Genomic DNA, 17,305 nt, shown 5'->3' on the forward strand with positions numbered 1-17,305 from the left:
AGCAATCTCTTCCTGAAGCTCAGGGATTTCATGTATTTACTGATAGGTTCTACACAAGTGCAACACTTGCTAAGGAGCTGCTAAAATATAAGTGCCACTTGACAGGAACTCTGATGCCCAACAGGAAAGACAACCCAGCCCTAATAAAAAATCCCAGGATGAAAAAAGGAGAGTTGGTTGCCTATAGAGACAGGGACACATTACTCCTCTCATGGAAGGACAAAAGAGTGGTTACATTACTAAGCACCTGGGACACTTCTGAAACGGAGGTAGTGGAAAGGAGGGTTCGAGGTAGTGCTGAAATTCAGAGAGTAGTCAAGCCGAAAGTCGTTGTGAACTACACCAAATTTATGGGTGGTGTGGACACTGCGGATCACTATACAAGTACCTATTGTTTCATAGGAAAGACATTGAAATGGTGGCGAAAGCTATTTTTCTGGGGCTTAGAAGTTAGTACAGTAAATTCGTACATTTTATACAAAGAGTGCAAAAAAATGAAAGGTGAAAAGTGTATTTCGCATGTGAAATTCATTAGGGAGTTAGTTGAAGAACTTGTTGGAGATTACAGGGTGGGTGGTACATCTCCCAGGGGCCGACCAAAACCATCAGACCCTCTACAAAGGTTGAATGGAAAACTCCATATAATCATGCCACATTCTGAAAGAAAACACAAGGACTGTGTAGTTTGTTCAAAAAGAAAAGTTAGTGGAGGAAGAAGAGAGACAATTTACTTTTGCGAAACATGTGAAAACCACCCAGGGCTTTATGTGGGGGAATGTTTTAGAAGGTATCACTGTTTGGAAAAATTTAGAGATTAATGAATATTTGATGCTTATTACTATATCTGAAAGCCTAATTTGTCTAATAAACACTTCATTTTAGAGAATTATAAAACTTCATTTCATAAGATATTCTCATCCTCAAATTCAGGGGCTTTTAACAATATAATTCCGAGTAGACTACTGGTATAAGGGCTGAAAATTTCCGAGTGCAAAGGGTTAAACTAATTGTAACACTTCCCATGGTCAAAAAAGTTCATTTGTCAAAGAAATCTTTTGGTAATTCATGATTTTTCAATATTTTGTTTTCTTTTTATGAAGGAAAGTAATAGGTCTCTGGACAAAATTTTAATACCTCTTCAAATATTAACTAAAAATCGTAAATTATAGTAAAATTGTCATTAATGCCTCTTTAACGCACTTATTTCATGTATTTTCTTAAGAATTTACAAAATAAATGACCATAACAGTTCCACAAACACACCGGAAAGTGACGTCAACTCATGCAATCGTGTGGGTAATATCAGTGGCGTTGCGCATTGTCACCAAATTTCTCGGTTTATTTAACAACTTTAAGTAAGGTTTTATTTCTTGTATATCTTTTGGAGGTTTTATCGTAAAAAGCAAACGCCATGGAATCTGGTTTCACCAAGTCTGACTCCATAAACTTGCCAAAAATTACAACGGCAGCAATGTTTACTTACATAAGCAACAGCAATTGCTACATGCTGAAAGCCGGGGAGGTATGCATAGGTATGTAAATATAATATTACTGTCTCTTGTAAAATACATATTAAATGTGTTTATGAAATTTAACCATGAAATTCCATTTATTAGGGTCGGACGAGAAGATTACGCTAACGACGCCATCGGTTGTGTGCAAATTATACACAGTCAAAACGAATGTGTCATTAGAGTTCATGTGTGCCCCGAGCACAAATAAGACCTATTATGTGGAGGCACGAGTTTTTGAGGAGGACAGTGAGGTGGAAGTTAAGAGCATTTCTTGCAGTAATTGCATAGGTAGTTCTGATAAGCAAAAGTTTGAACGTGAGAGCAGTTCAAGTATTTTATGAGCAGGGCTGGGCAAATACAGGCCCAGGAGTCTTGGAAATGCACAATACCAGTGACTTGGGCGTTTGAAATCTAAAACAGTATTTGAAATACCTACTTTTTGAAATAAAAAATACATTTGTATGGAAACTTAGAGATCTTAAAAAAATATTTAACTTTTGCTCGTAAGGATAGTTACAAATATTATATGAGAAAAGTATGTTTTATATATATTTGATTTTTTAAAGTAAAACTTCTCAAATGTTGCTCTATATGGTTGCATTATTCTTTAGGAATACAAGTTTTTCAAAAAGTGTCATACATAGGTCCCCTCGAAATGGATTAAGCCAGCAAGTGAAAATCTTTCTACTAGTGAAGATGAGCATAGGATTGTGTCAAATCTGATAAACATTGTGTTAATATTAGGATTCGTTTTCTTCATTCATTCACATTCGTCGGCACTTTCTCATCCAAACCAATCTTCGTTCTACGTCTTGGGGGACCGTATGAAAATATTTATTTGGAGCATTTCTAGCCGTATTTCTGCACTTAGGCACAATACAATAATTCAACATGTCAAGGAATAACTATAATAATAATAAGGAATAACCGACACAAAAAATATGGCGTAATAACCCCAATATCTCCACTGTAAACTTCAATAATGTGCACGATCAAGTTGGTTAAGAACAACACTATTGCATGAGCTGACGTCATTCAAGATGGCGGCGGTGCGAATTACGTTTTTCCTTGATGGCTTGTAAGACGTATTTTAAATGCTCATAATAAAAAAATAGATGACTTTACAGCCATATTGTTAGAAATTTTAGCTTAATAATTACTCCTACTTTTCAGAAACGTCTTTACCTAAATAGGTGTTCAGAGACCTATTGTATTTTTATATTTTGGGGGGGAGGAAGGGTCTGGACTCTCTGGACCTCGCTGGTGGCTATGTTACTGGGGTCGATGTTCCACTATAAAACTCAATTTACGCTTATAAAGTTGTAAAATAATGAAATTTTTGGCAACTTCTATCGAAACGAAGTAAAATGATGCGAATTTTTTTGAGGAAGGCAGTTCTAGTTGCCCTCTGGGTGGTTGTTGTCATGGTTGCCGGCATTGGGAAACTTGAGCCATGCCTCATCCTCACCAGCCACAAGGATGGATATCGACATGAGTTTTGAATGATGTGGATGAATATGACAATTGACATCAGGTGGGAAACCCAAATAGCATTCTATGATGCAATTTTCTCGGAAAAGGATCATGTTCAAATGCTAGTGTGAAAGTCATGGTCGGAAATAAAGTACGTGTCAGTGTGGAATGTCCCAAGTGAATCCTCATTTCTTATTTTCTGCCTTCATGCTGTCAAACTCTAAACATTAAACAGTATTCATGCATTTGACCTGACATGACTCTAAAGTTGTAGCCTCTTGCATATCTCTGATCAGGTGGGAAGAAATGCCCGGCCTGCCAACAGCAGATTTTCACCGAAAGATGGCGAGTGGGGGAGAGCCTAGCAGAGAAACGCTGGGCCCACCACGAGGCAAGGCAGAGGGAGCTAGAGGAGGTGGCTGACTTCCTGCAATGATGAGGCGAGAGGTAGGGGGGTTGTCACGGTAACAGGGCTGCCATTGGCCTTGCGTGTGTCACACCTCCTTTGCCAGCTGCAGGGCGGTGCGCATAAGCTGCAATGGAGTTTGAGTTAGATTGATGTGTGCTTGTTCATTAGGAGAATAATTTCTTCTAATTTTAAGACCTAATTGGCCTATTGGCATGCTAATTAACCATCTTTTGGATGATATCTGATGATTAGTTATTGACAAGTTTAGTTATTCTGGAGAGTTTTTTTTTCAATCTTGGTTTTTGCAGCTGATTTTGAAAGAAAATTACATGCTTTACTGTTCTGTTTGTTGGTTTTTCTTTCAAAGACCTTCTTGTATGGCTAATACATGTATAATTTATTATGCCATACTCAGCAGGCATTTAGAGATGGTGTGCTCTCATAGCAATAGAGTTGGAACCTCTGTTATTCCTTGACAGTGTAGTATGTAGTGATTAATTTTTTTAGTAATATTGATTGCTTTAGTACCAATAAATCTTTGATCAGTAAATGGCAGCTGGCATCTATTTTACATAAATTTATTGAATCAAATATTGATATCAGAGTAGATGAACTTATTAAAACTGACATGATCAAATTACATGAAGTACTTTTGCTTTGTGATTGTCTGAACCTTTTCTTGGCATATTGTGGATAAATGGGATGAACATGGTGAACAATCTTAGTGTGACTAGAGGTAGCAACGAGAAGCCTTCAAAAATCTGGTAACACCTGCTGCTTGGAAGGCTATATTGTAACCAGAAAAATGTAAGCAAAAAGAATATTGTTATGGAAACTTTGATCCACATCCTAGTAAATGTTTTATTAGGGCAGTGCATCTTCTCAATGTGAGTTTTCTCAGTTGAGTTATTTCTTTCATTTTTTTATTTTGATCAGTATAACTGAAATTCTAAATAAATGTATTTCTGATGTGTGATGAGAAAGGCTGACTGTGTGCCGTCTTTCATTTCCTTTTGGTAGAAATTTGCCTATGCTCTCTATGCTCATTACAATAAATGACTTGGTTACCATTTACTGAAATCCTAATGTGATTAGAATGCTTTTGGCTGTAACTTGTTTATGTTCCTTTTGATAGAAAATGGCTGCAGAGAACTTTAATTTTCTAAACTCATGACAAGAACTACTTATTTAAATTTGGTTACCAAACAGCTAAGTTTATTACTGACCCATGCGAGGAAATGCAATTCTTACTTGTTCTTTAGAGCTAATGAGAGCGTATTTCTTCATGCATGGTTTTAACATATGAATAAATGTCAATGTCTTGAAGTGAAAAATAATATTGATGAGCATTACATTAGTAAGTAAATTGTGACGATGCTGTGAGGGATTGAAGGCCTTGGTGAACTTTTCATTTCAAATGAAATATTGTGGCATTGAAATGCAATGAGTTACAAAGACTCTTAATGTATATTTATCCACTAAATGTGAAATTATGCTAAGTGCCATTAAATACTTGAAAAATTGATTTCATCATGACTATCAACTCTATAGATATTTGAGACTTTGGTTCAATAAGTATGATGTAATATTGTAGATGAATAAACTGATCGGTTAAAAATTAATAAGTGCTCATATCATTGACATTGTAAGCCCTCATACATTCCCTGTAGAGTGAGAGGAGGAGTCACTTTGAAGGATAAAATGGGGGAATGATGTTTAGTACCAGGACCTTAGCCTTTGCCTCCAAGACAAAACAGCCAAAGGGGAGAAGGAGTTAGGTAGTGAAAAGGTTATTCCAGTCAACATTGAGTTTGATATCTACAGAGTCGAGATGTGACTGATACACATGGTGGAATGTGATTTGCAAGCCCAAAACTTTTGTGAAGGAAATCACACTGGCATGGCCAGGGAGTCAAGTGGTAGGGTGAGACTAAACAATACTATCGAATAAAGTTAAATATTCACTAGACAAAATTTTGACCACTTACCATATACTTTAAACTGAAAACACAATACAGTGGAACCTCGTTAAAGCGAGTATGGGCTATTGCGAGACCCCCGCCATTGCGAGAGATAGCCGATCCACTGTCAATTGACCCTATAATAAGCATGTTTAAAAAGTTCGTTTTTACGAGGCCCTTTTGCTGTTGGCACTCACCATAGCGAGTATTTTGCCGGAGGGATCGCCGGAATACCTTCACCAAGAGTCCCTAATCTCTGTAATTTCTGGCGATCTGTTAGAAATGAAGTTAATATGGAGTGCTCAGTCTCAAATTCATGTAGTAAACTGTCGTTCGATAAATAAGTAGTTCATTTTGGTGAAAATATTGTGGCATTAGCATTCGCGAATGCTTGATCTTCTTTTGTTCCTCGGGCGGCAGAAAGCAGTCGGCAGCATACCCGCACGTCCGTGAGTTGCGTGAATAGAAAGCATTTGGTGGCAGACAACATGGCCAAAAAAACACCAAACACGTCCAAGCGAGAAAATAAAAATAAAGGAGTAATATGAGAGTTTCGAAATTAATGTATCTTCCTATTCGCTCTTCACAATTAAAAAAAGCAAAAGCGCCCAAGGAATGCAGACTATGTTGAGTTATAAGGAGCTTTGTTCGGGTGGTTTTGCCCACTCCAATCTGCGGGAACTTCTGAGAAAGGGGCTATGCCTACGCCTAAAGCGGAGTATTTCAGGAATAGATTGCGAATCGAGAATTTCAAGAGTGCGGAACGTTGATTATACTAATGCAAAGCACCAAAGCGTTATCTCCCCTCATTATTGCTGGTGATCGCTGCGGTGTAAACCCGAAGTCGTGGAAGAAAGGACTCCGATCATAAGTATCTTAAGAAGTATTCCCCGCGTGATATAACATAGACGAAACGGAACTTTTTTACATCCTAGTCCCCGACAAAACCCTTGCAGTACGAGGTATTTCTTGCAATGATGCCTCTAAAGGTAGCTAGTGCGCCTTAGCAATGATGTACGATGTAGGATGTACGATGCAATGACACTCAGCGTGAATTGTCCGGATGGATGTATTTACTCTCCGTTGCAGATTCACTGGGGTGAACTATTCGTGTCAGTGGTCGGAGTCGTACTGGCGCTCTCTCCCGTCATGCGGGTAGCCGAGCATCCCCTGGGGCCTAAGTCCGTAACTTGAATTCTCCTTTCTCCGGAGAAAGTGTATTCTCCCGTAGTTTTCTCCCGACTGTAGTCCGTAACTTGGCGGAGAAAACATCAGTTCCTGGCCGCTACCGGAGAAAACTCTAATTCTCGGTATCGGATAGGAAGAGCAGATAGGTATGAAAAATATTGAATCCGAAGCCGGCGATACCGTGAAGAACCAATAGAAAAGCTTTGTTTCAAATAAAAAAACGAGAGGGAAATCAAACGATTCTCACCTGTAATAAGGGCTACTCGTTCATCATTAAAGTTAAACTTTCAAATAAAAGAAATTGATGCATCGAAATTATAATTGATAGTGGATAAATCGATTTAAATCCATCGCAGATATATTTGTTCGTTAGTACACACAAAAGAGTATATTATACCATTGAAAAAGGAGAGACTAATGCGTAATGCCCCGTTCACATTACCATCTTTCTTAACCAGCGTAAGTTGACGTCAGAACCAACGCGCGTTCACACTTACCATGGTTAGACCCTGGCGACATCTGATGAGTGGTAAAGTAATTCCAAGTGAAAAATGAATTGACAAGAGCGAATAACTTGTTGGAAGGAAATAAAGAATGTGCAGGGAAAAGTTCTTGTGTTAATTGCAATGATTTAAACATTTGTGCATATTATGAGCTGCTTATGAATTAAAAATTGCATTCCAGCGTCGTTAATCATTGTTCCTTGCTACGTAGAAGGTAATTCAAATGTGTTCGTCCAACTAATCATTTCATCCATAGTGTGGCTTGCATTCTTCTACTGATCTATTTAATACGAATAAAAGCGAATATTAGTGATAATTAGGTTGATATCAACAACATATACTACTACTTGCCCTTGATTCGGATGTGTTGACAAATCATTGATGTAGGTGAAGAAAATCGAGGACCTAATCTTGAGACTTGAGCCTCAATTTGAGACACTTGTGATTTGGGATGGAGATACACTTTTCGCTGCATTACATTCTTAGCTATTATTATTTTCTGACTTTGACAAAGGACATGATCCAATCTGATGCTATACCGTAAATTAAAACTCTTGTACCTCTTCTTCAAATGTGGACGAATAACTTGCAGAAATGTGACGATTGTTGAAATTTAACTAATGAAATAAGAGAGAGAACGTGGTAATTTTTGCTATATGTGGTATCACCCGACGTTTCTAAATCTATTTTCTATCGTTACATCTGACTAGCCGTTAGCCTGATACTTTATATTGATATGGGAAGATCTTTTGTTCAAGGATGAACATAAGTGATCTTTTTCAAACTGGGACAAAGAACTCTTACCAAAACATTAAAATCATTGTAACCTTCGGATTTTTATTATGGTAGTTTCGCACATTTTACTTAATTCTAGCAAAATATTAATATAGATTATTCAATCTGTCCGTAGCAATACAATACGAGCTAATAGCTAATTCACTACGAACTATAAAGTATATCGCATAACTTAAATCAGGTTTAAAATCTCATACTATACAACACATTACGGAATGAATCAATAGCACTTTCCTTTGAATTAATTCTGACGAATATAATTCAACAATAACGGCCGTCTCCTCTTCGAAACTTTATTTTCTGTTTTCTTCCCTCCTATCCCACCTGATCCCACTTCGTTGCTGCTTCGCCTTCTTCTTTTTCTAACCAGCTTTTAACCAACTTGCGTTCACACACGCATGAACTACCGCCAACCATGGTCGGAAAACGGTGGTCAGAATCCCAACCACGGTTAACGGGAACTTGCGTTCACACCTCATTTTGTAACCATGGTTGGGGCTAACCGGCGTAAAAAGGACGTAGTGTGAACGGGGCATAACACCAAAGCATTTTTATGTTTTAGATGTAGGTAATCTTGTATACAAACGGCCACTGTATTCATTGATAATATATATGGCATATTTTTTTGCACTTCGGATGCTTACTTTCATTGGTGAATGCATGATGAGTATGGAAAAACATAACTATCAACGTCAGTATTACATGCATTTATCCTCGAAAAGCTGAAATACACAATGTGGGAGTGGAAAAAGAAAATTGAAAAACTTCAGAAAAAATTCGTAAAGAAAATAACGTTAAGATAAATGTGTGAATGGTACATATTTATTCTTGCAAATACCTACGTGCCAGCAATTAGTAACATATGTTACAATCTCCCAAAATGTTATAGTTTAGGAAACACAACAACCTGCCTCGCTAATTTTAAAAATTTCAAATACTGACAGCGTAGAATAGCGAAAACATGGGGAAAATGGTTTACTAGAGGTATATATAGAGAAAACAAAGCAAAATTACCCTTACTTGTACATATTTATTGTTCATCATATCACATACAGCACTACAACGCACACATTTCTATCTTTTTAATACTTATAATCATTATATTCGGAATCAACTGTTTCAATAAATATCTTGGCTCACAATAAATATAAAACACTATTATGTAACACTAATAAAACATGATAATCGGTTTTCCAATCACTTTGCACACACTAAAAGAATTTGCACTCCTTGAAGTTCGAAAGGATTCTTTACACCTCACTTCCTACTCATCACTAACGACTTAGAATCAGATTACGTTATTTCACATTAACATTGCGAAGACAATTAAATGAATAGGTTGAAACAAATTGCTAAACCAGTTATTGTAACACCAACAAACTTCGAATTTCACTATCACTCTCACCGTTAACATGACCAAAACGAAAACAAACAACAACACAACGAAATGCGTGAAATGTAAACATTGCCAAGCTCACATCTCACAACGAATTGGAAATTGGTAATAGATGCAATACGTAATAAAATCAAACAGAACTTAGAAGCGAACAAACGAATGAACATTAACAGGCGTTCGATGTATCCCTAAAGTAAAACTAGTTCAAATATGAAACATATCCCCTTCGCAATAGTTAGATACCTTTCATCGTAATGTACACAGTTGATTCGTAGCCTAAGTTATATACGTGCGAAATAATTTCGTCGAAGATGTTACATTCACAACACACTTCACTCTTTACTTCATAGTCTATGTGCAATCAATTCACTAAGGAGTTCACTGAGGACACAAATTTTGTTCACTTATACTAGAGGCACAATGAAAGTTCACTGCACGTAGTTTCCTTGCAAATGCAGCCATACAAAAATTTCTATCCTTGTCACTAATTACACTACATACGTTGCCTGCCTAACTAGAAGAATGCATTTTCGTGTTCTATTTTGTCACAAATACGTAAAAAACCATATTAGAATACAATTAGAACCGCAGTACGATCGCCCACAACGGTCCGCCATTGGTATTTTCCTCGTTTCTCCTATGGAGAAAATGAATCGCCGGGTCCCGGACGGGTGACTCCGAAGCTCCCGTCCAGGGCGCGTCAGTTTCTCCAAATCGCGTTACGGACTTCAGTCGGGAGAAAGATACTCTCCAGGAGAGACAGTTTCTCCGTTACTGGGAGAAAGTTTTCTCCGTTACCGGGAGAAACGAGTTACAGACTTCAGTTGGATGAAACTGGAGCTTCACGAGTCTCTTTTCTCCCAACTCGGGAGAAAACGAAGTTACAGACTTAGGCCCCTGGGGCGGAATTCTGTACACCGTACCGACGATTGTCGATGTCGGTAAGCTGGTCCTACCGATAAGTCTCGGTACGAGCGATTCCGGTGACACGTTCTACCGACGATTGTTGGTAATCCCACCGACAGCTGTCGGTAAACCCGTCGGTACGTACCGACGATTTCGAAACGCTCGGTAGGACCTACGGACAAATTTTTAGCAACATGGCGGACTTTTGTTTACACTTTTCGGCCTAAGCTGACGATTTTAAATCGTAATCTACGATGCTAGATCCGTGGAAGCGCTCTAATTGTATGTTATTTATAATAAAAATGATTTATTAAACACTTGAAACGTAAAATTTATGTAGTGGGAGCAGTATTTAACTTTGCCAATGTTACACGTATATTACATTATGCGTTCCAATAGCGTAAGATATTTTACATTGCAAATATTCCGTCATTTTACGAATATAATGTATTGCTTTGCTTTTAAATTACTTACAACAAGACACAATGTTGTCTACTGTTGATTCGTAAAGTTTGGATCCGAAATTAATTTATATTTTCAGCAAAAGCGAATGGGCTGCTATGATCGGGATTGATGCACCTTTAATGAAATATTTCCGTGGACATTTCGTTCACTTCCTTGCTAACTTCAATACCCTTTGTGAGCATCTTAGAATGGGGATTATAATGAAAATAACTCTACTACCTTCACAAGTACCCTTGAGAGCATCAGGCAGCAACGATGAAATAGAAAAAGCATATTCCAACCATGTTTTAAAAGATTGCAAATGACATCACTTAACTCCTCACACTCTTTGACGTCATTACCGGTGCACAAAACTTCCTGTCAAATTAATGCTGAATTTCCTTCACCATACTAACCAAACACCGTACGGGACTTCAATATAGGTTTGTAGGTACGTACCGTGTATTCCATCGGAAGAAAGGGGCAAATAAAAAGAATGATTGCACGAAACATGGAAACATTTAATGAATTATTCATCGTAAAACTACAAAAATTTCTTTCCCTGAGGATGATGCCCCTGATGGACATCGAAACGTCGGCGGAGAAGGATTTTATTACCCGGTGGAAAGCCTGAGAACTTTTCATCCTACAAAAATTTCATTTCAACACGAGAAAACCTTCATACCTTCAACAGTACCTATATCACAAATTAACACTGATCCAGCATATTTAGTCCAAGTCATATCAACGCTAAGTTGTTTGAAATAACAAACAAATGGTATCAAAATGCAAGCGTTAACACTTCCAAATAGATAGCGTAAAGTATGTCACTCAAGTTCACAATCACAACACTTGATACGATGATACCCAGACGGCACAGGAAGTTTTCGTACCTAAATACGAGGGTGGACAATCAAGATACAAAAATCGCGCTTAGGAAGTTACTTAGAAGGTTTTGTTTCTTTATTTCCTTTAATGACGAAAAAATATGCAAGAGGACTGGCAAATTCATATGCATCGATAAAATTGTATCTCATCGATAAAACTGTATTCGGTCTGGGACTATTTTCTTTCGCGGGTGGTGCCATCGTGCCATATCCTCCTAGAAAGATCACATGTCTTCACAAGCTAGCACAAGGCGTTGGAGATCGCGTCGTTTACGTAACGTCTTACCACATTTCAGGGATTTTTGTGGTTAAGTTTGTGAAAAATAGAGTGTCTGGTAATAGTGAAGTTTCCCTTATTCTTTAATTTCATTCACTGGGCTTCAGAAACGTGTTTGTGAGATATTTTTGTTAAAAATGCCTTTCGTGTGTTTATTGTCGGGATGACGTAATGGAAACTCCGGGACATGGTTCAAGGTTTTAGCTTTCCAAAAGATCCTGAGTTGAAGAAGAAGTGCATTTGGGCGATAAGAAGAAAACATTTCACCCCTACGAAAAGCTGTGAGGTATGTACTCTTTCTCGCTGTAATTATTTGGATGTAATTTTAAGTTAGAAGTGGCTTCGGGATGTTGATGCATCAACATCCCGAACTATTCAGTACTGAAGTACTATAGTACTATTCAGTACTAAAAATGGTGATTCAAAATATTGTAGCAGCAATTCTTTTGAAAATTCTTGCATTTTAGTTGTCTTTTTTGTATTAATTCATTCGGTAAACGTGTGGTTAAAGGAGAAACTAGGAATAAGCTGCCAAGTTTATAGGTTCGAATATTGCTTCTTAGCTTGCCCTATGGTGTATTACACGTCGGCTTTCATCATTTCAAATTATCTTATGCTATAGTTTAAAACAATAAAAATATCAGGCATAAAAATATTTACTATATTTACGAGCCTAGTAATTTGATTTCTCATGCAGAAATACCAAAAATTGGAAATGATTTGACCTAATAAGTTACATGGTATTTTATTATTTATTAATTTTAGGTGTCTGAGCTTCACATCGCACCTTGTGATATCAGAAAATAATCTGTGGCCTTGGACGAGAAGACGAGGAGAAAATTCTTGCTGAATTGGAGGTGCCCAGATTGGAGGAAGGTACCATTGCTTCACTGTTACCTGTCGCCAAGAAGACAGACATTGTGGCAGAAGTGACATATTTGTGGATGTGGATTTGATTTGTGCAAGTTGGTGCAGTGATAGTGGACGTTCATCAGAGAAAGTATTGACGATAGTTTGTATGTATCGACCAGTCCTCTTTTAAATTATTTTCTATTCGAAAGAGAATAAGAGTAATTGTTTCGCTAAATTAGATGTGGGATAGAAGAGAAAATTGGAAATATTATTGTGGTTGACAATAGAAAATACATAATATATGTATTGTATTTCTGTGGGTTTTTTCTTTCCTGCATCTTTAAAATTTCTTGCGGTGGTGACTTCATGCAAAGTAAGTATAAAATCGGAGGTGTGATCTAAGAGATAACATATGTTTTATTTTACAAGTGTTTATGCTGGTGATTTGGCAGGACTTTCATATTTTTAATAGGGTGATACATTTACTGCAGTGACCTAGGGACTTTTACTCATCCCAAATAATTTTTCAAATACTTTAGCGCCTGATATGGGAAAGTTTTAGTAGCTGAGACTGAACTATACGTTAATTTTTGCTTGCATTTTGATGAATTCGATCATACTAATAGCAGATGTGTCAGCAATCCTGTTTCATCGGCAATTTTTATTTAAAAATTTTATTTCGTCAGGCTTTAGGGTAAGCTTTTTAATGCTCGTGGGCTATGTGATGTCTTATTTAGTGTCAAAATTAATAAGAATTTACTCTCATTAACATCTCAAGGTTTCCAAGTAAGTACGAGCCACTTAACAATGCTGGATGCTGGGGGTGCGTGAATTAGCCATGAGAATCTCATTTTTCGCAGAGTTATTTAAGTGGCCGAGTAAGTTTTGTAAGTTCTCAATGGGTAAATAATACTATATCATGAATTCTAATTACCATGAAAAACTCACAACCGACAAAACTTTGTCGGTCGTGAGTCTTTCATGGTAATTCAGTCATGGTTGAGCTTCCACGCGAGACAGACGTGGGCTGGTGCTTCGCTCGAGACAGGCAGGTGCCTTAGTGATGTGTTCAGTTGCGTCCAGAGTATAAGTGCATTCAATTACGAGGATAACTTCCTACTCAATTTAGAAGCTCGAGTTACTAATATTAAGTGGAAACCGCAGTTTAAAATGGCTAATTGCAGTGTATGTAATGTGAATGTTCTTAAGCGCCAGCTAAGGATTACCTGCAGTGAATGTCAAACTCAGTGTCACGCTACTTGTGTTCACTTGTCCAAAGAGGATATCGAGTATATTGGCGCTGAAAAGCAAAGTTGGCGTTGTCCTACCTGTGCTGCGGAAAAACGTAAGAGCATGTCAGTAGTTCCACTGACGGATACGGACACTGCTAGTATCTCTCATATTATAAACCTTCTAGAAGAAGCTAAAGAGGACAGGAAACGCATGGAATTGGACTTGAACAAGGCTATTGAGTTTGTGCACAATAGATTAGATGAAAATACTAAAGTGCTTCAAGAAAACTCAACGCAGATTGCTGAATATTTAGCGACAATAGACTTACTTAGGCAAGAAAATGTTGGCTTAAAATCTCGAGTGAGTGAATTAGAAAAGAGGTTAGACGACCAAGAGCAATATTCTCGCGTTAATGACCTTGAAATACACGGCATTCCCCAGCAACCAAATGAAAATACCTTAGAAATCGTGAAAAGTGTGGGGGACGCCCTTGGTGTTAAAATAACCGACGATATGGTGAACACATGCCACCGATTGGGAAAGAAGGGACACGAAGGCGGAACGAGAGGTATCATAGTCAAATTCGTCCGTAGGTATACAAAAGAAGAAATTCTTCAAAAGAGGCGAGTGAAAAGGACCTTCTCCACACGGCACCTGGGCTTGGCGACCGATACTCCGGTGTACATAAACGAGAGCCTGAGTCCAGGTCGGAGGAGACTCTTCGCTGCTGCGCGTCTTGCGAAGAAAGAAAAGGGATACAAATATTTATGGCTAAGGCATGGGACAATACTCATGAGGAAGAAGGAGAATGATCAAGTAATCACTCTGAAATCCTCTGATGACCTGGAGAAACTGTAAGCATTCTGTGAGTGAGTTATGTATGTCTTCAACCTATCTTTACTAACAAAATGCAGAGTACTGTTAATGATAATGGATTTAATGGTGGCAGGTTCCTTGTCTTGCATCAAAATATAAGAAGTCTAAGAGCTAATTTTGATAAATTTGTATTTCAACTAATTAATCTCGATATAAAACCCGCTGTAATTGTTTTGACAGAAATTTGGGTCAATGACACTGAAGTATCTATGTATCAAATAACTGGCTATCGGAGTTTTGATGTGTGTAACAATAACTATAGGGCTGGAGGAGTTATTGCATATGTAGCAGATACTTATGAGTGTTCTTCTATTGATCTGGGTGAATTAAAAACTGCTGATATGGTTAAAATATCAGTAGGGATAAATGATTCTTCTTGGATAAGCATTATTGGTGTATATAGACTTAATTTTAATCCTGTTGAACATTTTTTGAGTGAATTGGAGAATGTATTAACCATCTCTAGTGAGAGGAATTTAATTGTAATTGGTGATATTAATTTATGTTTATTACAACCCAACGATATTTCCTTTGAATATCAAACCCTTATGGATAGTCATGGACTGGACCAGCTTATTCGAGTACCAACTAGAATTAGCAAAACGGGTAGTACATGTATAGATCACAGGGGGAACCAGAAATACGACGTACGGAGAGATTTCCCGGCATTCATACTTACGCGTCGCGTTTTCGCGCGCTTGAAATTTTTCACTTTTCATTTAATCGCGAAAAATAGATATTGTCATTAAAAAATCTAAAAGCGTGAAATTCTTACTCCAGGAGTAATAATCTTTCGATTTAGGCAATAAAGAAATGATAGGAAACCACCCTATAGGCATATTTAATCGTTGAACAGGGTGAATAATTTCCGGAAGTACCATTATTACCATTAAAGGTTATTTTATAACGATGCTTGCCTACTCACCAAAGGAATAATTTGAGATTTAAGGAAGTAAAATACCATATGAAAGATAAGAACGAAAGAGATTTTGCAAATAATTTCCGAATAAACTTCCACGAAAACAGTGCAATGGATATAATCCGAGGGATTTGCGGATGTCTGATCACTTTCAGGTGCTGGCAAATCTGAAATATTATCCCTCGCCCAAAAATAAGATGAGTAGTACGACAGAAACCATAGGCTAATACTGCTAATACGCGGTAAATGTACTTTTCATGAGAGTTGCACGCACCATCGATAACAGCTGCATTAAAAGAAATCATCGAAAGAGGTATTAAGAATGAAAACGATTCACATTTTTCCAACTTATATAATGTACACACACATCAAATCTACATTTCCAGAATGATTACACAATGCTATTGAAACTGAGATTATTTATACAATCAATGCAAGGTAATGTCATGAAAAATAAGTTTTAAGTACTCACAATTTAACATTTCTATTAATTCTTTCTATTACTAATTTCTATTTCTAATTACTAATCATTCTTAGAGATTCAATTTAGTAGGAGAGAATGATGAATAGTTGATGAAAGCCGTCGCACATCTTGCATTTTCTCAGTGTTACTTCATTCCTCCACTGTGAATGACATTGAACACTGGAACAGCAGAACCTGTAATTTAAAATATGTATAAATTTTGGAGCTTTAGCACACCAAAAAAAGGAATGGTACAGCTATTTTATCGCTTCTCAGGGTCCTCGGGGACCCTAAAAAGCGAAATCCCCGAAGTCTTGTGGCCATAACCAGTGGTGCAACGCGGTACCACACACGTCCACGGCATTTCCTTTTTTCAGTAAATCCGCGATATATATCCACGAAATATTAATGTAGAACAATAAAGAAATAATGCAGAAGACTAACATTCGAAAATAAATGAAAAATAAATCTTAATTAATTACAAAAATGACTATTTCCACTCACCTGTAGTATGCGCTCAACAATACGGAAATTAACTTACCCGCTAATTCTTGCCCTCCAGAATACGTGGCGCCGCCCCGGCAAACGTGCGGCAGGTTGAGGAAACGACTTCAATAAAAGACCATGGGTTCCCAATGGATTGGGATAGGAAGTGTCATGGGGCTGGCCACATCATATAATACAGCACAACTTAAAACATAATCAACGGGATGATGTGAGATGGGTATTATGTGCCATTTACAACACATGAAGAGCTTCAGCCGTGCGGAAACAGTTGCCTACGCAATTTAAGTTGGGTTCTAAGATGACTTAAGTGGAGGTGTACTTAAATGAAGCTGGTGACACCTACACTACCAACTTAAGTACAGAGCCAACTTAAGTAGTCACTTAAGTTACTAGTGTAGACCCGGCATTAACGAATAACGTAGGCTACGCTTAGACCATTTAAGTAAGTTCTTATATGGTCTACGGTCTAGACCATATAAGAACTTACTTAAATGGTCTAAGCGTAGCCTACGTTATTCGTTAATGCCGGGTCTACACTAGTAACTTAAGTGACTACTTAAGTTGGCTCTGTACTTAAGTTGGTAGTGTAGGTGTCACCAGCTTCATTTAAGTACACCTCCACTTAAGTCATCTTAGAACCCAACTTAAATTGCGTAGGCAACTGTTTCCGCACGGCTGAAGCTCTTCATGTGTTGTAAATGG

At 37.6% G+C, this 17,305-nt stretch overlaps 1 protein-coding gene across 1 annotated transcript in view; it reads left to right on the top strand.

Moving 5' to 3' along the window:
- Window positions 1-5,018, top strand: part of LOC124162189 — a 37,295-nt gene extending 32,277 nt beyond the window's left edge. The window contains exon 6 of the mRNA XM_046538625.1: window positions 3,284-5,018. Coding sequence (XP_046394581.1) covers window positions 3,284-3,423 — 140 coding nt within the window. The 3' untranslated portion in view covers window positions 3,424-5,018. The remainder of the gene's footprint in view (window positions 1-3,283) is intronic.
- The last annotated feature ends 12,287 nt before the right edge of the window (window positions 5,019-17,305 follow it).

The sequence above is a fragment of the Ischnura elegans genome, chromosome 7, assembly GCF_921293095.1.
Source record: "Ischnura elegans chromosome 7, ioIscEleg1.1, whole genome shotgun sequence".
In the NCBI taxonomy this organism is placed as follows: Eukaryota; Metazoa; Arthropoda; class Insecta; order Odonata; family Coenagrionidae; genus Ischnura; species Ischnura elegans.